General features: G+C 40.8%; 1 protein-coding gene across 13 annotated transcripts in view; it reads left to right on the forward strand.

Annotated features, from left to right (window-relative positions):
- The first annotated feature begins 512 nt into the window (after positions 1 to 512).
- The window catches only part of eya4 (EYA transcriptional coactivator and phosphatase 4), a 38,945-nt gene continuing 15,819 nt past the window's right edge, over positions 513 to 23,638 (forward strand). For 3 of the 13 annotated variants that reach the window (XR_013653949.1, XM_078942417.1, XM_023953129.2), the window contains exons 1-3: positions 16,948 to 17,300; positions 19,768 to 19,817; positions 21,370 to 21,491. Coding sequence is in view for 10 of the 13 variants with exons in the window: in XM_078942417.1 (XP_078798543.1) it covers positions 21,374 to 21,491 (118 nt within the window). In the remaining 3 variants the exon portion in view is untranslated. Of the gene's footprint in view, positions 965 to 3,472; positions 3,513 to 16,742; positions 17,301 to 19,767; positions 19,818 to 21,262; positions 21,492 to 23,638 lie in introns of those variants that run through there. The other 10 variants (XR_002872892.2, XM_023953127.2, XM_078942414.1 and 7 more) reach the window with 8 other exon arrangements.

Raw genomic sequence — 23,638 nt, forward strand, 5'->3', positions numbered from 1 at the left:
TCAGGAAGGAATATAAATATAGAAACAAATGATACATCGCATTTTGGGCATGAAAATTATGTTTCTAAAAGGAAAAGAATGAAGAGAAGAAGAAAATTTCAGAAGAAACATTCTCAGTTTTCCTGTTCTGTGATACAATTCTTTCAAATTTACCTCTTGGACATTAACATTTACTATTCTGTGGGATGTTTGTGTGGTCGGAAAAATCGCACAAATATCATTTATGTAGATAAACATAAATTCATGATGTAAGCAGGATTTCTATTAATGAACCCAATTATCCCACCCTGAGATAACATTTCCTTCCTTTACAACCACAGTAGATAATATATTAATGTCTTAAATTGGAAGACTTTGTTTTTTCTAATTTAAAAGTGAAAAGTTTTAGGTTTAAAGAAAAGTTTCAGAACTTTGTAGAAAATCTTGACAGTGGTTAAAGGTGTTGGTTTAGGGCTGGATATTTAAAGCTGCTGGACTAAACTATTAATAAGGAGTCACTCCGGTGACCACCCATCCCACCCCTCTCTGACTGAACTTCATTACTCTTGGGCATCTTGCCCATTGAGCCCGCATGGCAACTGAACGCATGCGCAGCTTCCCGACGCTGCCCACAGGCGCTCAGAACAGCTCCAACCAGGACTCAAAAATAATGTCGCTTACCGCGGAAGTGAGCTTTCCTGTCACCGAAACCGAGCCCTGGGAGTCGATTAGGAGTTTGTAATCGAACCGAAGCAAAGATTTGACAAGTTTTTTTTTTTTTTTTTGTTGTTGTTGTTTGTTTACTTTGCACTCCAGCCGGTCATGGGCAGCAGCGGCTGACGGGCTCCCATCGCGTCAGTGACAGCCTGCAGACAGCAGGGAGAGCTGTGCAGCGGCCGCAACGCATCTGATTATGAGCGCTTCCAAGAAGTGAGGGGAATCTGGGAGCCGATTTCTGACTGGAACGGAGACAACTTCAACACAGGTAGGTGATGTTTCCCCACATTTCTTTCCAACTTTTATTTTTCTTCACTTTCACTTGTTTTTTTTTTTCTCCTTCCAAACAAAGTTAAGACATTTTTTGAGGGGACACCTATAAAAAATAAAAAATAAAAAGATAAAAACAATGTTCCAGTTGCTATAATAACGTTTTAGATTTGTAGATTTTCAGAAAACAAAATTTGACATGAATAAAGTCAAAATTTAACATATATATTTTTAAGTTATCTTCAAATGAAGTATTTTCTGCAGTTTCACCTTACCTACTGGCTTTATTAAGCTCAAAAAACAAAAACAAACTTTCAATATTTATTTTTATTAATGCAAAATAAATTAAGTGAGTCCCCAATTATCCTTTTTGATATGCGCCTTTAATTTATGCATCTTCGCCCCCCACTCCTTTAGCTCTGTCTCCATCCCGCCGTCTGCCCGCCGATTTCTTCTCCCCATCATCCTCATCCTCAACATCCCACGTGGAGTTTGTGTTTATATTTGATATAGGGAATGGGAATCCGGCTCGCGGGGCTGGAGTGGCCCTGGCTATTGGCCTGCCCCTATAACAACATGACACGCCAACGCAAAACGTGATAGGGTCTGCTGCGCCATAATCCACGCGGATAGAGTTTCATTTGAGGATTCACGCTCCAATGCGTGAAAATATGAGTCATTTGGGTTACTATTGTAAACAATAAATACTTATTTGATTTTTTTTTCGGCAAATAAAACACACGCTTACTATTAGTTGTGCGCAATTGTTTCTCTTTTAACTGATTGCTATTTATTTACTTTATTAAATAAATGTAATACGTTTTTTAAAAAAAATCTAGTTTATTCTAAATAAATAAATAAGGGTTCGAAGATTTATTTATGATGCGCTGTTTCTGGCCTTTCATCTTTATAAAACCTGTTATTTTAGAGCCAGAGGATTTGCGCATCAGAACTAATTTAATAGGTTCAATTGCAAAGGACCACGTGACTTTGCGCTGCGGTTTGTTGAACATGCTCCTCTATGCGGCTCCCAGAGCGTAAAATTACCGCAGTCCACAGACGCGCGCGCGCGGTGAACTTTCTCCTTCTGCATGCAGCCGTCCCGCGCGCGCGTGTTTCTTCTGTCGCTGTCAATAGCCGCAGTGAGAAATATAATTCTCTTCTGGGACGCAGAAGGAAATGGCAGGAATTATTGATCCCCTGTTTAGTGTCAGATGACTATGGCTTTGCAGGGCCGTTTGAGACTGTGCAGACCCCTTAAGACATCAGGATTTAATTAATTGGGCTGCAAAACAAACTCAAAAACGGAATATTTATGCATTGTATATACATTTTAAAGGGTTTATTCACCATCCATGCAGGTGATAAATGAAGTTCATAATGAATGGAAAACCAGCAGAATAGAGGACCTATTATATCCTCCACAAAAAAAAAAGAGCCTGGCAGTGGAGGCAGGAGGGATGAGGGTGGAGGCTCAGGCACAAATCAATTCACCTGAGAGATGCATTATTGTCTTCAGTTTCAGGCCAGTAGGAACTGAGCGCTATAAAAAATTAAAAGGATGCCAGTTAGTTTAAAGGATCGAGCTAGAAAACTCCTCAGCGCTCACACACACACACCCAACGCTGAGGTCTGTATGTGGACGAGAAACTCCTCTGTAGAAGCAGGAGAGTCTTTATCTCTGATGTCCGGCACTTGGAAATAATAACTAGTGTTTGCATGCAAGAAAAAAGGGCTGCTTGTGCAGCTTCTAAATATGCAAGAGCGGAAAAGTTTTAGAGCTGAAGTCTTGAAAATGCATCAGAAAAAAACATCACGGAAAAGTTGGAAAAAGTTCATTCCGACATTGCTGGGAACCACAGATCTGATGACAAAAACGTTTATGTTTGCATTTTAGAAGCCGCTCTTTTGTTCTCTTTTCTTTAGTTTAAACACATTTTCGCAGTGTTATTGTGTGCCCTTGTTGACCTTGTTTGTCGTTTTCTTCTGTATTCAGCAAAAAGAGCATTCAGGATGCATTATTCGTCTTCATGTTGCAAACCGTCGCATCTTATCTCATCCAGCTCCTATGCCAACCCGTCTCCCGTCCATATAATAGGGTCACTCACTGTCTTCCAGCCCGAGCCAGCCACTGTGTCTGTGGTCCACAGGCAGCCAAGCAGCCCTATCATTTACACGTCTCCATTTTCATTGTTGATATTTACTTCTGCAATTACTTCTCCACCTCACCCTCAGCCAAAGATGATATGCAGGAGTTAACACTGGTGCTTCCCTCTTCCGGACTCCTGTTGCTCAAATATAAAAACCATAAAAAAGTTTTCAGACGTTCAAAGATCTGGAGAAAAACTTTTTTTTTTCTTTTAACCTGCTGTGGGCAATTAGGAAAACATACTGTAAAGACTTGTTGCAATTAAATTAACCCTCTCTCCTTTTTATGTAATTGTATTGACACACATTTAATTTTCTTTTATTTTGCTTGTCAACTGTGTGATGGATCGCTCTCCAGGAAAGCAATGGAAGCCTCAGTGGACACCAGTGAGCAGATGGTGAGTAAAAAGCTATTGAACGAGTGTGTGTCATAGAGTAATATGCATTGTGCCGTACACACACAGGTATGGGAGCACTGGAGTGACACTGTGTGTCTGTGTTCGCTAATGCACTGCAGATGTGGTTCAGTGACTGTACGGTAGCCAGATGGCAAGGTTAGAGCCTTCAGTCAAAGCAATCTAGTGCTAAAAGGTGCTAAAAGGAAATAAATATAAAAAAAAAATTTAATACCATGCTCACACACACACACACACAGCCGGAGGGTTTGCAAGTGTCTCAGCTCGGCAGGTCTCTGCGTCACACCAGCCCAGCGTCCCAGTTCTGCTTGTTTAAAGATCACTCCTTATTGTTGGGAAAATCATTTTGGCGGCGAGCGAGGGCCGCTCGCATTTCAAAGTCGTTAGTCAGCCACCAAAACAGGTGTAATTTCATCCTCCTCCTCCTCCTCCTGGTCCTCCATCAAGCCGGGTTCTCTCTCCCTCTGACCTGCCAGCCTCGACAGTAATAATAGCACAAAGTGGGACAGAGCCCACGAAGTATGTTGTTTTTCCCCAACTTTTTTGTGTTGCTGTAGAGCTGACTCGCTCTGGGTCGGATTACAGGCTGACCCCTGCGGAGCTCGTGTCACTCACACATGCGTACAGTACATAAGAGCGCCAGAGAAACAAATGCATGAAAAGAAAAAGGAACAAAAGAAAAAGAAACATCCATTTCTGCTATCCGCACATAAAATATTGATGTCCGCAGTCCTCATTTACCTCACCTGCTTTAAATAGGGCGGTGATATCATTTATAATGTGAATTTGAGCTGCTGCTCCAAGACATTGATTAATTGTTCTTGTTGGAAATGGGATCTCAAAGCAAGGGCAGCAAATTTTAATCAAACCACTGAGTCTGATAGAGCTGAAACGGCTTGTTCAGAAATGTTTCATGTTCAGTCTTAGACTGTTAGATTTTGCTTCTTTGCCAGGAACGGCCACGATTTCTTTATTCAGCTGACAGTGACACAAAACTGTGTTGGCGTCTTGACTGCAGTCCATCTGACCTGTCTACGGTTCTTGGCTCTTTCTTATTATATAAAGTAAACAGTAAAAATTCTGCAAAATATCCTCATAGCCTTTTGTAAAATGATGGAATGCGTACTTTGTTGCTAAACACTGTTATCAAAAAATACCCATAACACAGAGAACTAAAAAAATTAAAATTGGCCATAAATTGGTGAGATCTCAGAAAGATTTTTTGCAAAATAATCATTTGTGTTATTACAAAATCTTGGTTATGTAATTTTTGTACATTTCTAAGCTCATTCTTTATTTTATATGTTTAGAAATTTTGCAAGAGATTTAGGGCTCCTTGTACTAATTGAAACGGTGTCACCTTTATTGTCTTTTACTGTTTTTTTCTGTTAGTGTTCTTTCTGTGAAATTTAAACTGAACGTGGCGAATTCGTTTCGCCGCCGATTCATAGGAATAGGCGTGTCTCGGGTGACTGAGAAAAACAGCGCAGACCTCACACACAAAGTTTCGGGGAGTTGTCGGTGGATACTTGATACCCCCCACTCCTCCTTTCTCTACCCTTTAAAGTACCCTGTCCTGCTTTTTGATTACTCCGCCCCGCCTTTTTCCCACCCCATCCATTGCACGTCATCTGGGTTATGGTTAGGCGTCCGCTCCGCCCATCCGCCTAACTCCAGCCTGCCGTCTGGGGTCCTCGGGGAGCGCTGGAAGGAGTCAGGGGCAGGGCCAACAGTAGTTAGCCCTGTAATGCTACTTTTAGCTTGTTTAAGTGTCTCGCTCCACCTGTTGTCACATACTTGCTTAGCTTTGGAGAAAAGGTGATAACAGTTTTTTGCAGTTGTTTTGGAGTGATGCTCCGTGGGATTCTCACAGTTTATGATGCTTTGGATCACACCATTAAGAAGAATTACGGGGGAAAGATAGTTGATTTTTTTTGCAGGGCACAAATTCATCAGATCAACACTTAAAGAGTCACAATCTCTTGTTAGAGTTTGTTAAATGTTAGATCTGTGGAGGCAGTACTGAGTTGTGATCCCTACTCCTCTTCAGGATTAATATGGATGAAGTTGATGTTAAATAAATAAAAAAGGGGTGAAAAAAGGTCTTTGAGCTGCAGCCTTTTCCTCTAGTGCACTGGGAGAGGCCCATGTAGCAGCTGCCCTAGTATGTGTGCAAGACTGCGACAGAAAAAGAGTGAGAGGGATCCAGAAAGACAGAGGCCAAGAAAGAGAGGGAAAAGGGGGTCAGGTTGCACCCCCCCCCCCCCCCCCTTCACTCCTACAATCCTATGCAGACACATTGACACAAACTTACACGCAGCAGCAGAAGCTTTATACAAGCACAACCCAACCCTGATAGCTAAGACTGCACTGGCGTCATGCACGGCCATTTCAAAATCTGCCCGGCAACAAGGCATGTGGACCGACTTGTGGAGTGTAACAGCTACTTCTTGGCATCCTACTTGTACGTTGGCATCCCAACTGTGGCACCAAGGTGCACTTTAGTTTATATCAGTGTCTGTGGTTCTTATAAGATTAAGGCTTAGCTGGCACCCAAGCACTGCAGCGAGAAAATTCAAATGCATTCCCAGTGGTTTTTTAATTAGGATGATGCCGTTTGTAGCCAAAATCAAAAACCTGTGTCGTTTTCTAGTACATAGGTTTTGCAGAGCGGAAGTAGTTCGCCTTTGAGTTGTGGGTGGGACCAACATTTTTTGCTCCTGATTCACAACAATTTAAATAATACCCAGAAATGCTAATTTAAGCTTAATTTTCTTTATGTATTTCCTCTACCCTAAAAAAAAGCCACAAACAAATAATAAAAACATCAAAAACACCAATTATATGAAAGTGGGTCTTTAATAAATATTTTAAGACACAAATTGACCTTTTTTTTATAATCAACAGTTTTAACATGTACATGTCCAAAGCCTTGAAATATTTCTTACTTCCCCCCAAAAAAGCAAAGAGATTTTTATATAGACATGCAAAAATGTGAAATACTTTTCTTTTGCATTTCAGAGTAAACTATATTTGTATATATGATAATATACTACCTTTGGCACACTAGAGAACATTTTTTATTAAATATTTGTTATTTTTTCTACCTGAAAGTAAGACAACTCGATCTCTGAGGCTCCGCCTTTCACTCCTTGTGGGTGCCGCTCATTTCATGACGTCAAGCGAGAGTCGGCCTTGCCAGTGCGTCTGCCCATGAAGACAAACAACATCCAAACTTTTGCATCGATGGATGTGCATATAAAAGGAAAGCGTTTTTGCCGATCACCGCTAGCTCAGTGGAAAAAATGTGTGTTAGCCTAGGGGGAGGGGCTGGCAGCGCAGACTCTTCCTGGATGGGGCTGTTCTCAATGCGAGGACCTGCTCGTTTTCTGAATCGGGAAGGGCTGATGCTCACAGAGCAGGGTTTTAGAGAATACTCAGAAACGTCTGAATGGATCAAAATACTGCTTTGGGGTTGTTTTTTTGTGAGGGATGCACATTATAATACACTTGAAAGCTCAAAAAGTTGATTTTGGATGATATAGGCCCTTTAAACTTGAACAGTGAGGAGAGAGCCCCCTTTCTGTGGGATTTAGAGCCTCTTTAAACACATACATTTTTACCGACACAGCTGAACTGTCTAACCTAAAGGTAGAAATATTTAAATTGTGGACATAAAGAAGGAAGAACCTTCCCAAATTTGAAAAAAGTTATTCTCTTTAAACTCTCTAAACGTATCCAGACAATGACTCAATCAATACATGAAGACAGTAGATGTTAGTGTTGAACATAGAGGCTACTTACTTCGGGGCGCTGACCACCGAGATGGGCCGCCATTCTTCCCGTGACTCTCTCAGTCTGACTGCCTTTGATTTTTCCGGAAGAAAAAAACAGTGCCCCCTACTGGTCGTCCCTGTTACGCATTTTGTATCAATTCGGTGTCTCTGAGAATAATATACTTTTAATATATATATTAGCGTTTAAAAGTGAACGTCATATTCTCAGATAATAATTTTTATTTTCCTTTAAAGTTTTTTTGAGCCCTGCTACACCCACTGAAGGAAATATGTTTAGAAGGGAAGGCTGATAGGAAAATTCTAATGACCGAGCATTCCACTGGTATTTAAACGCAGCACTTACGGACGGATTTGTGAGACGTGAAAACAGTCTCACGGTAGATCCGTGCGTAACTTTGGCTTCGTGTGTGCGTAACAAGGGATTCATGCGTGTTTTTTAAAGATGTGTGTGTGTAAGTAGTTTCAAGCTGTTGTAATCTTAATTTGTGCATACGTAAATTGCATTTTGTATTTTTTTTCATTTTATATTTTTTTAACTTATACACAAAACGTATTATGTGAGTAACAAATCACGCACAAATCCAAATTTATGCACAAATCCTAATTTACGCACGCACAAAGCAAGAATATGCATACACAAATCCTAATTTACGCACAAATCAAGAATTATGCACGCACAAATCCGACTGAGTCTAATTTCTCTCCATACATCTCATGCTCACTGGAGAAATTACAGAATGAACGACACCTGTGGATTAGATGTGGACACTGAGGTGTTGCCAGGACAGCTGAGACATAATTTATCTTGCAGTCAAGGATCTCTAGAAAAGGCTTCAGTGGAGCAGCTTGCAATAAAAAACATGTCTCCACTGGAAGGTCTTTAAAAGGAATCAGATCCCCAAAAAGCTCTCTGATCTCAGAGTAAATAAAATCTTCCACTCACGACTAATAATCTGGCAGTTCATTGCTGCTTCCATCCAAAGCTTTGGTAAAAAAGAAAAACACATCCCATTCATCAAACTTGATCTCCGCTGATAATAAAAAAAACATCGAACCACAAAATTGTAAAAAAAAAAAAAAAAAAAAAAAAAGGGGGAGAACATATTTCAAAAAGTTCTTGACGTTGTTTTATTTAGGATGTGTGAAATAAGTGTAGCGTCTGTCCTTCAGCTGAAATTTATAATTCACATATGAGAGCTGAGTGAGCGTCTGACAAGCCAGGGAAAGACAGCTAGGTGTGAGGTTATTAGGTCACAGACGGCACAGAGTCAAACCCCCCTGAAACAGACTGGAGAATCCATCTAGAATACCACAGCAAGCAGCGTGGGCTTTCTACAAGAACGCACCAGACAGGAAACCGCATGATATGTGCGTTTGAGTGTCTGCTGTGTGTGAGAGTATGTGTGTGGAGGTGTTTCTAGCTCTGTTTTAGACATATACTCTCTGTGGTGTGGGGCGGCTGAAGTCATCTGAGCGGAGACTGTCTCGTATTATAGCCATGTTTGTTTGATGGAAGTCAATCAGGGCACTGTGCTTCCTGCCAGGATTCTTCACTTTATTGATTACTCAAGGAGCTTTCAAAACACATTATTGCCAGATGTTCCATTTTCTTCTTCCTTCAAGCTTTTTAACTAAATTTATTGCGAAGCCGTTTAGCTCAGAGAATTTAAGTCTCGCTTTGCAACAGTGGAGACGAATGAAAATTCTCTGATGTGAGTACAGAGGTCTTGAGTCTTTGGGAATGAAGCCAGCTGTTTGTTCAGTCCAGTCTCTGAGAAACTTCTCTGTCTCAGGTTAGAAGAAAAAAGAAGGCACATTTTCACATTTTGTTGGGAAGGAAATTAAACGGCAACAATGGTGCTTTGGTTGTGAAGGAACCAGCCTGTCCTGCCTGCTGCGAGAACTTCCTCTGCTGCTCTGTCAGAAGATTTGGTTTCTCAGTGCAGAAACAGAGAAGGGGAAGACTCCAGATGATGCAAAACTAGGAGTCTTTGCTACTTATTTGTATTCAAATAGACATTTTTTACATGTCTATTTCAAATTTTTTTTTTGGGAAACTGTAATTCTGTGTCCTCAAGAAAATTGTTTTGTGTATCAATTAATAATGTGGCTTTTTCAGTATTTTCAATAAAAGCAATGAAAGTTTGCATTCTGAGATTCAAAATTGATTGGGGTCACTAACTTTCTTGTCCCGTTTGGGTCAAAGAGGGATCTATATCTAAAGCTATATGCCGCAAAAGGTATTAAACTATAAACTATACTTTATTTCTTGATCAGTAACTGGGACTACTTACTGATGTTTGCAGAGAATATGTCTTAGAAAAAGACAGGTTCTTTTTGTTTGGGCTAGAAACAGCATAATCACAATTAAAAGACTGGGAACAATTTTAGAACAGATCAAAAGATGATCGGAGTGGGACTTTAATTTGTAAAGGCCAAAAATGTTGACTTTACTTTGTAAAGTAAGTAATAGAACATTAAGTGGGGCATTAACAAATGTCAAGTTTTCATCATTCCCAGTTGCATTTAAGGTTACATTTTCAACCCATACTTAGGATGTAATATTGGTCACCACCAAATATTGCGTTGGAGCATTTTTGCAGAGAGATTATATATCACAGTTAGTTCTATTAGAAATATTTTAATTTTTAAAGTCTTATATGGCTTTGGCCAAAGTCCCTGCTAGAGAAATAAAGGAATAAAAATACTTTGAAGCACAGAAATGATACATAAAGCTATTTCAATTTTTTAGATTAAAATTGTATTCTTAAGATTCTGAATGACAGTGATTCAGAATCACTATAATACAGACATAATTTTGACACTCCTGTGGCTTTTTTCCATCACAGCTTTGTTGAACATCGTCATTTTTCAACAGAGCCAATGTTTCACAAACAATACTCTTAGTTAACTTTTGGAAAAGGCCTTAGTTTTTTCAAGTAACAATTTTTCCGCTTGACCCACTATCATTCTTAGCCTCTTTGTTTTGCTGTTTTTGTCTGTGTATCTGTCCCACCTTCTCCTCACCCGCCTCGTAGTCTCCCTGCGCTCAGAGTGATGATTCAAGGTCTATTGTGAAGTTGGCAATCAGATACAGAGCCAGCCCATGAGCAAGGGTGGGGAGACGCCGATGGGATGAAACGGGGGTGGGGGGACGTTTAGAGGGCCAGATATGAGCAACAGGAGGGATTATGGGTGTTATCATAGCCATGTCTGTGCCGTCTGGAGCCCCAGGTGCTTTGGCAACCGACCTGTTCCTGAGTTCACTTGTTGCTCTTAGTATCGCTGTGGTCTTCTCTCCGTCTCTGCCCTCCTTCCTGACACCCTTCTGGCTTTTCTCCATCACTTTGTGAACTTGTCTTTCCTTTTTTTCTTTCTCCACATCAAATGTGCATCCCCTGCTCCTTCAGTGAGTCGTCTCTCCATGTAGACATATGGTATTGTGAATGATTTTATTAGGAAGACGATATGAAGTGTTTCAAGACGTGGTATGACAGAACAGCTTGCGGTCTTTGAGACATTTAACTCCTGCTCCCTGTCTGCAGTAACGTCCACTAATCGACTGCATATTAAATCTAAGAGCAGATGGTGTGTGTGTGTGAGGCCATACCTTTCTCTTCGCTGAATGCCTCTCCTCGCAGTTTGTTCCTGCGCATATCTACCTTATGTTGGACCCCTCGCACCGTGATGTCATGAGCAGCATTATTTAACAGGCAGCTGGGAGTTCATTCATTATTTAATTAAAAGCGTCTGAAAGAGATCTGGGACCTAATGAGATTAGGTTTAATTATTCATGCTTCTGCTGCCACAGACTAACTCGCAGGAACTCACTGACACACTCCAGCTATGACTACTTCTAACTCTTGTAAAAGGAAAATAATTCTGTTTTACTTTGCAATTTTTCCTATTTTTAACTTTCTTTCTTTAAAATCCTGTTAGACTTATACGTAAGAGGGACACAATCAAGGATGAGGCGGTTGCAGTTTATTTGACAGGTGAGGGTGTTGGAGGGTTTGACGGTGTTGTGTTTCTTTAAGCTCCTCGCAGTAGCAAGAGGAATTCTTCCTGCTCTCATCCACTACACTCCTCTTTATCAATCAACCTGTACACGGCAACCTAACAATTATTTCAAAACCCCAATGAAACAGATCAAATTGAATTTAAATAAGAATTTAATTTTTCATTAACCTAATATCAAAACAACAGGGAGTCTTTGGTTATTCTTATTAATAGCTTTTTTATTGATTTATTTCGTTTAAGGGGCTTGTTTATTCTACCATGTTAAAGCTTTTTAACTTAATTAAAGTGTTTTTTCAAATTTTAGGGACTTTGATGATCAGGGATCTGCAACCTGAGGCTCTGGAGCCACATGTCGCTCTTTTTTTCCTCCATTGTGGCTCTCTGGTTTTGAAGAAAAATGCCAACAATATCAATAAATAATGGGTTTGTTAAGTGTTAAGCGTTGTCATTTCTTTTTAGATTTTTAAACTGAGGTGATCTTGCATAAGTTCAAATGAACTATCTTTTCTTTTTAACTGCTGCTGATATTACTATAAATCAAGAAGCATTGGGAGCTTTACCATTTCTCCAAAATGCACACACGTCAGATAACTAGGCAAAATTATGGTACAAGATTTGATCTGTTGTCATAGTGATTTATTATTAGAGTATGTTAAAACTCATATTGTTATGTTATGTCTTGTTGCTGTTCAGAGACAAAGATCTTAAAACTATAATTGTGAATCTAGAGCCCATGTGTCAAACTCAAGGCCCGGGGGCCAAATGTGGCCCGCCATGTCATTTATGTGGCCCGCGAGAGCATGAAGGTTTTAAATTTCTTAAAATAAAAAATAAAAATTGGTGTGTATTTATTCATATCTAAGGGGAATCGGACTTGAAATATGGGATTGGACAACTATACATTAGGACTTAAACACTGTCAATATAACCTAACCTGACAGAATCAAATGATAAAGGATTTATGCTAGAGTAACAAGCAAACATATGTTTTCTATGCAACTGTAATTGTCATTAAAAAAGTTATAATAAATAAATAATGCGTTATTTCACATTAAGGAGTAGTTTCATTTATATTACATTCCATTTAGTTACATGTATAAGTTATATTTGGCCCTTTGACCACAGCCACTATACTGATGTGGCCCTCAGTGAAAATGAGTTTGACACCCCTGATCTAGAGCAACGGAATCTTATTTGACACAGGATATATTTTATTTTGAAAGGAATTTGTATGTGGTGCTGTAAAAAGTAATATGATAGAAATTTATCAATTATTGTAAAAATTTAAAAGCTGCACCCTAAATAGAGTTTACTTGTCTAAATTTTGAGGTGGGACTTTTTGTCCCTTTTTTTGGTTCAAATGACTCTTTTTGGAGTTGACAGTTGTAGACTCTTGGTCTAAGTGACCCCATGATATATTTGCACATAATCACTCAGTTTAACTAAAATAGACTCTAAAGGGTGTTTTACCTCTTTCTATCAAATATTAAACATATATGAACTTCACATATATGTGTAAATGAGTCTTTGTCACTGATTAGAGTGATGTCCACTGTGTGTGTGTGTACTTGTGTGTCTGCCTGGTCAGCCGTGGGTTGGTTTGGGTTTCCTCAGTTGTTTTTTTAATCACTCTCATCAGATTAGCTGAGCAGGGGGCAGTCGAGGCCAAATGCACAGTTAACAGCACAGAACCGGTGCGGACGCTCTGGCACGCGCACACACCAACGCACAAATCCGTCAGTGACTTTTCATTCGTCTCCACTGAGCAAAGCTGCATTAAATCGAGCCTGTGATTCCCTCACTCCCTGAGACAATGAGGAGCCGTATGAAACAGCAGAGAGGAGGACCACCAGTGAGGCGAGCGGGACGAGGAATTGCACCGTTCTCCTCGACTGGACCTGATCCCTCCCTTCTCCAAACGTGGATTCACTGCAAGCGATTTTAATTAAAACTAATCTTTTGATTGAGTAATAGTAAAATAAGGTTAAACAAAACTTTTAAAAAGTAAACTAACTAATAATTTTTGATAATGCGTTGATTGTTTTTATTAAAATACTTTTAATTGGCCAAAATTTATTTAAAAACAAGGAGTTCAGATGGGCCAACATACCTCAGAAAGAGGTGCACCTTGCCAAAGACGTGCACAGACATTTATGGAGAGTACCCAATTCACCTGAACACCGACTCCTCCCCCTTTTACCTGCTCCACAGACTCACCCTGTTCTTTCCTTTCACTCCACAGACCCTTTATTTCCCTCCTTTATAGCTTCCTACTACACCTGAAAAAGGGGCATTTTTGGAGGTATAAAGAGAGGGATAGATTTACACCTCCCAGGCCAGTAAACTGAGGGAGGGGGAGAAGGAGAGGAGGAGGGGGGAGGGTGAGAGGGAGGAGGCTCAGCACAATGTATTTTACATGAAAGGAAGGGGATAGAGTTACTACGCTGATAACCACTCATACAAATGGGGACAGCAGAGAGCTTTGAGCAGGGGACAGGTAATCGAGGGGGACTTTAGTGCACGAATGTGTGCACGAGTGTGTGCGTGTGAAAGGGGGGCAGAGTGTGGACGATGGATGATGAAGGTGGTGTTGGTGTGGGAAGCAGCAACCTTCAGGAGTGTGTTTTGTGGTCAACACACCAGCCGATATACGACAGAGTGACGGCTAATGATCACATTGAAGCGTGTGTGTGTTTGTGTGGCATGTTTTTGCGCAGGACCACAAATAGCTGCATGTTTTTGAAGAAAAAAAAAGTATTCTAGATTAAAGTATTTACAAGGCAGCTTAGTTTAGTGATGTTCACAACTTTTTTTTAAATGAAGTATCTTAACATTTTCCTGACAGCTGTTAGCTATTGCGACAAATTCACACATTTTTTTCTTACATCTTCTTGTTTGCTATATACTTATAGAATACTATAATACTGCAAATATTGGAAAAAATTGTTGGTGTCTCAGGAGGAAAATTTCAGTCTCATGGAACTATAAGTTATATTTACATTCTGGGTGCACAAAATGCATTACATGGAAATAGAAAAAAGCAAAACTGAGTTGATCTTCATGTAAAAAAATATATACAATTTCTTTAAGTACAAACCGTTCCATAGTCTTTATATCTGAACATCATTGACTAGTATAACTGGATTCTTTATTAAAAGCTTGATTTATTTCTCTTTTTTTAATAGATATAGTATATTAGCATTTTAGTAGATAGATTATTCGTTAAGACTCTTATTGGTTAAAATCAATTTTCTTGATCTCAAACACTGGACAAACATGTGCTAAACAGAAACCAATTTTAAGTAATTAATAACTATAAAAACTGTTAATAAAAGGAAGATTTGTTGTGTTAAAACAAAAGAATGAAAAAAGAAAAGAAAAACAGCCATCTGCTGGCTTCTTTTTTGAGGGAAAGATAATCTGTTGTTGTTCCGCTTGAAGTGTAACATTTTTGTGAAGGGCCTTTTAAAAAGAGGCAGATTTTAACTCAACAGTGTTTTCTTCTGCTCGGTTTAATGCTCTAATGAGTCCATTTAACACAAGTATTATTGTTTATTTTTCTTATTTTCTGTATTTTGGGTCTTGTGGGGAAAAGGGAGGAGGTTGTATATTTCATCAGGCATGTTTGGGGACACCTCCCCGGCTCCCTTCTCCACTTGCTGTGAAAATATTTCATCGGGATGTTTTTGGACGACCCCTCCTTATGGGGTCTTGCCTGTCTAATAATAAAGTGCTTGAGTTGTCAAGCACTTCGGCAGCACCCTAATCTGTTCTGACAGCTCGTCCCACACATGCACGACGCCGGCCACGAATAACGCGCTCTCAACAGGCGTTTGTCCCGGTGTATGCGCACAAGTCCACAGACAGTCTATCCATCAAAATGTTTATTACGGTTGGGAATGAATTCTCCAGGATAGGGCTACATGTTGTTACCGTGGTGACCAAGTTGAAGGTAGCCGATGCCTTGCTGGACTTGGTGGCCCTGCACCAAGCTGGCCCTTTGACTAACACTTACTACCCCCTCTCAGCTGTTTGCTGCTCCTGAGTGGAAGTACAGTAACACTAGAAGTGGTTTGTATTTTACTAAAGGTTTAGCTTTTCTAATTTTTAAAAATCCCTGTAGGTCATTGAAATCTAAAGAGGTGCTAAAATCCACTTTGTTTAAATATGCAACACTTAATAGCAGAAAATATTTTAAACGTGGCTTATACTGAAGTTTAAAGTATTTTTTAGAAGTCATACTGACAATTATCAAATGAAAAAAACCCAACTCTTACTAGCTGCCTCTTTAGAAGACAAATTTGCCTTTTTGTTGCAATTTCTACAGATGTAAAAAAAAAGCATAGCTTCATGGAGCCCTTCTAAAGTTCAACGCCCACCAGCAAAAAGAATGTCAGGTTTATAAGCAAAAACCTCTTTTCTGTGAAACCCACAGAGGTTTCTTATGTGGGTCACGTCAGGTAAATGGGATGATCACTGAGGATTTTTAGGTACTAAGCTTTGATTAGTTTGAACGTATGCTTGGGCTTTTGTCCATTTATCCTACTGGACATAATTCTTTGTTTGGGGGACTGTGGTGCAGAGGTCAACTTCTGATCGGAAGATCGCAATTTCAGTTTCCCGCCCTGCCTGCCCATGTGTTGAAGTGACGCTCAACCCCACATTGTTCCTGGTGGTTCTATTGGCTTCAGTGTTTGGCAGCGGAGCCGCCATCCGTGTGTGGGTGGGTGAATGGGACTGTGACTGTAAAGTGCTTTGGGCCTTCGAGGAAGATAGTAAAGCACTATGTAAGTATACACCATTTACCATTTTGTTATATTCCTAACAGTTAATAAATTACCTCTGACAAAAAACAAAACAAAAACAATCTTCAGTAAGTTTGGGATTCTGTCCAGGGGTGGAAAAATTCTGAGTAAAAGTTTATGTTGTTTGTTTTTTTTTACTTTTTTTCTACTTGATTTGATAATCCAATGACGAATGATACTCACGGACCATAATTTTCAGCAATTTTCTGGTAGTATTTTCTAACAAATGTATTTGATTTTAAAATATTTTTTATTTCTTTTTTTATGTTTTCTAACTTTTTGTTGATGTACTAGGTAAATTTGGGGTTTAGAATCCCCTGATTGCACCTTAACGACCAAAGTATGCAAGTAGCGTCTTTAGAAAAGCTGAGAGTTTTATTTTATGTATTCAGCGTTGATGCCGCCCTCCATTCCAGCTCAGCTGAGCTCCACTTGTGACACACGTGTGCAGCTGTGTGGCTCCAGCTGACCCAGACTCAGACTTGTGCACTCAGGTGTCCCTGTGCCTTGTGGTTTAGATGGGGGGTTTGTGGAGGGTGTGCAGAGGCACTGGGGGTCAACTACATGGTGTGAAGTTTATGGTCCACCCTGCTCCACAGCAAGACGGTGGCCTGATCTCCATCCATGAATCAATTAGGTTGTTTTTTGTTAGAAGCTGTAGTAAACTGGTTCTAATGTAAATTTCGAGCTTTCACAATAGCAAAAGTCTTCATTGTTGAGTGACTTTAAGGAGTGACAGCTGATAAAAGGAGGAGGAGGAGAGGAGCAAAAGAGGGGGTGGAGGCAGGAGGAGCAGGGAGACTGGACTAGCGAAATGTTCCCCACCACTGGAGTGGGAGAAGGCAGCAGCCGCACATGGAGCGACTCTAGAGCGCAGGACAAGAGTGGAGCTTACATGCAGTTCGTCCTTTGTCTAGTTTAAACAGGCTTGCTCAAAGTGAAAGAGAGGGGGTCATAGGGAAAGAGAAAAAGAATGCATTTTCCCCTCTGGAACAGAAACGAGAAGAGCACGTGACGCCCCAAATGAGAGGCAGGTAAAGCCTCAAGGAGCACGCGTGTTTTTGTTCATCTGCCTCTGAGGGGGAGCTGGAGCTCTGTAATGCTCTGTGGAAGTATTGGACCGCCGTCTAACCTGATTACTCTCTAAGGTAAGGGCTGACAGCAAACTGATGTTTTTACTGCTGTTTTTAGTACTTTAGAAAAAAATGGAACTTATACATAGGCTGTTTAAGGAGCTTTGTAGAATAATTTTAAAGAACTTATTAAGTAAATTATTATTATTATCATTATATTTTTTTAATTAAGTTGGTTTCAACTAGATTTTTTTCCAGGAATTAAATATTTTATTAACTTTATGGTGGGATTATATCAGTTTGCTTCCCTTCACTCCCTTATAACCAATTCATTTGCTTTAAATAAACAATTTCCAGTTTTGAAGAAAAATGGAGCAAAAAAAATCCTGATTTTGAATGAATAAAAAACATGCAGCATTGACAAAAGAATATTTTAAGAGTAGACTGAAATACTTCCCAGAGCTGAATGTAAGAATTGTTTTAGCGTTTTCCTTATAGGCATCATATAGCAGTTGTACAAGTCTCTGTAAGTAAATCCGACTCACGGTATCGCGTGTCTCGGTGCAGATGGGTTTTGTTCCTACCGAAAAGACTCCTCGCTCCTTCTTTTCATCCCTCACTCTGAGACTGTACACATTTGGAGACAACTGCATGATTATTGGTCAACTATACACTTCCTCAGTGGAAACGAACGAGAAGTTCACACCTTAGATCTGCTTCTTTCTTCAATTTTAGGGTTAAATCCACCCTTTTTTTAATTCTAGAACGTTGATATTTCTTAAAAATGTGGATCTTTATAAATGGTAATTACGAGTTGCGCTCGGGTTGATCCCTCGGGGACTCATTGTTCCGGCCAGGTAATGTTTGAACGCGGTCACCCGGCCAACCAGGTCAAAGGTCACCAAAGAGGCTCAGGTGACACAAATGCTTTATTCAGACATCGCAGGAACCTTGGACTCCTCTCAGAGGTGTTTTGTTTCTGAAGAGAATAGTATGTTTTATTGTGAAATACAGGAAGACGGATGCCAAATGTCTGCACAAATGTGTCTGCACACTTTTAGTAACCTTATTACTGCGCTGCAGATTTTTGGTTTTAACAGAATCTTATAGTCTTGCAGCTTAAGAGTTTGTAAGCGAGCTTGTTAGGTAAAATTGAATCGGAGGCAGATGTGCTTGAAAGACAAATACGTGCGGATGATGAGGGAGGCTCAGAGGGAAAGTGTGCATGAATGAACCCCCGCTGATAAAAGCTTTTTGGGATCAAAGCTTGCGTGTGGTTGTGTTTTTCACAGATCATGTTGAGACAGAAACCAAGCTTTTTACGGTGTGTGTGTTAGTGTGTGAAGCTCCTGCGTATGTGTGTTACATGTGGACTGAGGTTTCTCACGGCCCTGCCGTTGACGGCGTGACTGACAGCCTTGTTAAATTTCAGTAAAGCATGAAAAGTGACATGAAAGTGGCTTGTGTGTGTGCGTCCCGTCTTTGTAAAGTGATCTGTAGGTGCGGACCAGCTGACCTCTGCACTCTGCCTTAAACAGCCAAGCACTGCTTCTTATCCGCTCTCTACAGGATCCTCTAATCAGAACCATAACAGCACATGGGCGTCCTCTCTGCACACAGAAACATCTCAGTCTCCACATACCTGCAGTTTTGTGTCTGCTTACTCAGGCACTTTGTCCACATACTTACCTGTGATTGCGATAATGTGGAGATGACTTGGATTTATGCCGCCTGGGTGGAATTGGCCGCGTGTGTGTGACTTGTATTTCCATGTACAAGCGCTTGTGTGTGCGTTTGGCAGCCCGCGCGTGCCCTTCGCCTCGACAGTGTGTTGACACAGTGATTATAGGGCAGCTGGTACACATTGGCCCTCACTCCGCCCTGCATTTACTGTTCTAATTAGTTCCTGTTCCAAATAAGAGTGAGGAATTTTAATAGATAACCACTGGTCCTGCTTCACACAGCCACACATGAAACTAGGCCGCTTGTGGGGAAAGTACCCTGCGGTGAAAAGGAACCAAGGCTGTGTTTTCCCAATTTTTTGAATTTCTTTTTTGATTGACAGAACCAAATGTCCCCCGCAAAGTCAAGTTTAGTCCCTGCAGGGGTGTGTTTAAGGGTGAACGCCATGGCCCTGCCGGGACCTTTCAACTTGCACAGGGTTAATAACGAGAATCCAGTTCAGGATAAAACGGGGTCACGATGGAAAGTTAATATCTGTCACTTAGATGCCAGTTAGCACTTCTGTCGTGTTGTTACTACGGTGATGGTGCCTTGATTTATCTTTTCGTTTTTTATAATAATTTTGATGCATACTTTACCTTCTGGTGATGCCTATGATGCAAGCATCAAACCACTTAAGCCCTAAAATTACCTTAATTTAGCATCTTCTTTTTCATAGCTGTAAATAAATTTAGGCTTCAAATGGGTAAAAATGCTTTGTCGTGTTTATGGGAATCATGTATGACATGTTTTGCGATACTTCTGAACTGCATGGGAGCTTGTGTGTGAAGTAACCTACTTTCCTCTTGTTTCTCTGCAGGTGAAGAAATCCCACAGTGAATCTCATGTTCCAGACCCCTCAGACGTCAGGTACACTCACACGTTTGCCGTGAGAAAGAAGGAAAAAAAAAAAAAAACGTTGACTTTTCAAAAGTGTGTGTTCGTGCAGCTATATGCGTGTCTCAGCTTTTCGGTCATGGTGCAGAGAGGTGAGGTTTCACTGCATTTGGAGCTGCAATAAGGTCATCGGTATTATCCCAAGACTTCAGTATCTGCACACATTTGCACACATACTCAGAAAAAAAGGTGAATCCTTATCATTTTTACAACTATAATTATAAAACAATATTTTTATTCTTTCTTTGTACTGTAAACTAAGGATTAAATTTAACAGATTTAATCTGTGAAAAAAAGCCCAGAATGTGACACTTTTCAGCAAAACATAGCTTATTTTTCAGCTGCTGGAGATAATGTAGAAACCAGAAAAGAGTTTATGAAACACCAACTCCTGCCATCACCTCCCGAGAGGAGCTAAACAGAGTAGGAGGAAGTGAGGAGGGGAGCGAGAATCATTTCCTGCTGCTGAAGGACAAAAAGAAAAGGATAAATGAAGAGTTGGTGAGAACATGAAAGGGAAACAGGCTCATCTCTAAAAGTTCCTGATGCCTTTACCAGGTTTTGCCAAATTTAATCGCTCAAAATGTGTATTTCCCAGAATAAATTCAGGATTTTGACTGAGATGTGACGAAAAGCAAAGCTTAACTTTAAAAAGGAGCAATCTGCGCCCTTTTTTTCCCTTTACAGTCTCATTGTGGCTTGGATTCATGTGTGGTGATGCCATCTGCCCCCCAGCGTGGAGATGTGCCGCTTCCACACAGATGTGCACTCCCTTCCACAGCAGCCCGCATTTGTTTAATTCTTCCTCCATCTCTGTCATTTCTGGCTTTGATATTTCGCATAAAAGCACTTGTGTGACCAAACCTGCAGGCGGCATGAGTCAGGACACACACGTTATGTTCACAACAAGGGCTGACTCAACATTAAAGTATGTCTTCTACTTAAGAACATGTTAATGTTGGGGTTTGTGGCAGGAGTGATTTATAAACTCTGGTTTTCCTGCTATGCACTTTTTGAAAACACTCTGAATGAGGGTCTTTGGCAGCGTGTGGAGATTTTTCTATTTAAACACCTTTTTTAATAAATAAATCTGCAGTAAAGATGTCTTTTTAGGTCCTCTTCCGTCTCCAATTATCACGCTAACACGCATTTTCCCTTCACCATCCGTGCCTTATGTGCCGAATTGTCCCATCATGCTTCTGGAACACGTTGTAAAACGGGGGGAGGGGGGGGGACGCTGGCAGGCTTTAGGTTTGTGTTGGACAGCGTAAGCACGCACGCTATCACTCCATAAAGAAACCAGCAGGTCCACAGACAATCCATAGCGCCTCTGAACACATGCTCATGTCAGCAAACTGCCGCGGAATATGAGGACGTTTATGACCATCCATCCCTGTGCATGTGCTGCTTGTGCTCAGTGGGATACCCACACTAAACGGGAGAGTGATCACCGCTGAGGAAGAGCTGTTCTTTCAGAAACCACGCCTCATCTCACCCCCTTCCCTTCCGTCCTCGCCATTGTCAGGTCTATGGAAATGCAGGACCTAGCCAGTCCTCATAACCGAGTTGGAGGTGGTGATTCAACAGGCTCCAAACTGGACAAGAGCAACCTGGAAAGCCCTTCCATCACCAGCAATGGAACAGGAGGTGAGAAGTATTATAAAAACATCAAGAATACTATGAAGAATTTCCTTAATCTTCATGATATATATGAAACATTTTATACTTTACCTAATCTTGAACCTTGACCTCGCTGCAAGTGAAAAAAGAGGAGAAAACTAAAGCTGGAATCATTTAAGTTCCCCTTTAATTTTGCTGAGATGGTCAAAACATTATGATTCCAGTGCCCACCATGACCTCAAGGCATTTTTTTTATTGATCGTCCTTTAAATTCTGTAAAGAGAAACCGAAAATACAACCTTTTTTAAACATGCTAATGCATTGTTGTTCATATTCGGAACCACTTTTAAATTCCCAGATTACCCAGCATTTTTTTGGACTTTACCTCTATGAGCACAAACAGGACAAAGTTATGCTCAGCCTCAAATGTACAAGATGTATATTTGAATAAACCCCTTTTTTAATTTAGACTAACCTTATTTATATTAATTATATTTGTAACCGTTGTTTGTTGGACCGGATGGAAAAGAAGAAGACAGAGAGAGAGAGAGATATTGGGGGGGGGGGGGGGGGGGGGGGGATTATAGAAGCGGGGGGGGGGGGTTAAATCATAAAGCATCATAAAGCAACAAGTTACTGGAAGTTTCTAATAACTACTATCAGGTTTAGCTGTGTAGCAGATCTAAAATGGGCGGTTCTGTCCACACACACTCAAATGTTACAAAAATACCTGTTGGCTCCAAAAATCTTCACATACAAACATGTCAACATGTACACAATACAACTACCATTCACACATCCATACTTATGCATTCAGACTAACAAGTGTGAAACATTTCATTCAGTCACACAAACTATTTGTGCGAAGATAAGCTAACACCTGTGCTCGAGTGAGTGTTATGTTCTGCTGGGGTGAGTGATGAAATGTAAAAAAAAAGGAGCCCCCAATACCAGAGAGCAGGGGGGCACAGGTGAGCACAGCCCAACCAGAAGAGCAGCCCCCTGCCACACCCGGGGGACCAAACGTGTGGTCCCACCCCGGGAGAGCACCCCCAGCCCCAGACGAGCAGCCCACCACCACCCAGTAGTTCTGAGCACCCCCCTAACAAACCCAGGCACGAGCCAGGGTTCCCCAAAAGAGACCCGCCCCATGTTCCAGGCAGCCACCCACCCAGCCCACGGGAGGTCCAGGAGAGAGCAAAGCAGGGGCCACCCACTCTCGCCCAGGAGGAGGACGCCCAAGAGAAGTGGGGGTCCCCATGGAGTGTTGTAAACATGGCCTGACCAGGTTCACCCACTGTTGGAATTTTGGGCAAGAACCAGAACCCTGACCACAGGGACACGGACACCCCCTGGGTCAGATGTGTTGTGATCCCCGGCCTTGGTCTTATTACAATTTTAAACGAAGTACTCACAACTTTATATTGATGGAAATAATCCTCTATCTTAATGTATCTGCAGTTGGGCAGGATAATCAAGAGGCTTTAGGCCTGCAGAAATGAAGTAAAATTGATAGACAGACTATGGCTTATAAAACAAAAAAAGAAGAAGAAAAGACACTTCCGTGTAACCCTTGTGCTATCCTATGGGGTCAAGATGACCAGTGACATGTTATTCCTACCATGATAAAGGTGGATAAAGGTGGAGAGCATATAATCCATGGACACCCACCAGTGAAGATCACAAATCATTGAAGAAAAAAGGTTCAGCGCACTGTCTTGTGGGGTCTAGATGGCTCCATTCCCAATGTTAAAGTGCCTAGGATAGCACAAGGGTTAAATAGAATTGTCATTCAGTTTATTGTGTGTCAGAATGTTTGTATTTAAGCCCAAAACCTCTCAGGCAACTATTTTCTTTACAACAGCATTGAAGAATAACTGCTCTCTTATGTGTCAACGTCAGCTAGCCCTTTTGCTCTTTTCTGTCATTGCCCGGCTTGTTTTTCTTCCCTGTCCATACTTTGTCTGTTTCATTTTCCTTCTCCCCATCTTTTCTTCCCATCTGTCTCTTTCCATCCATCAATTCTTCATTCTTAATTGTCTCAGAGCCAATTTTGGCAGGGCACCAGGACGTAATAGCCCTGAATGTGGTGATTCTGTTCAGGGCAATTCTTTGATCTGCTGTTGCTTCAACGGGCAACGGAAAGCTTTTTAAGGCATAATGTGATGGAAAAA

The sequence above is a fragment of the Oryzias latipes genome, chromosome 24 (genome assembly GCF_053564925.1).
Source record: "Oryzias latipes strain Hd-rR chromosome 24, Olatipes_Hd-rR_3.1".
Lineage (NCBI taxonomy): Eukaryota > Metazoa > Chordata > Actinopteri > Beloniformes > Adrianichthyidae > Oryzias > Oryzias latipes.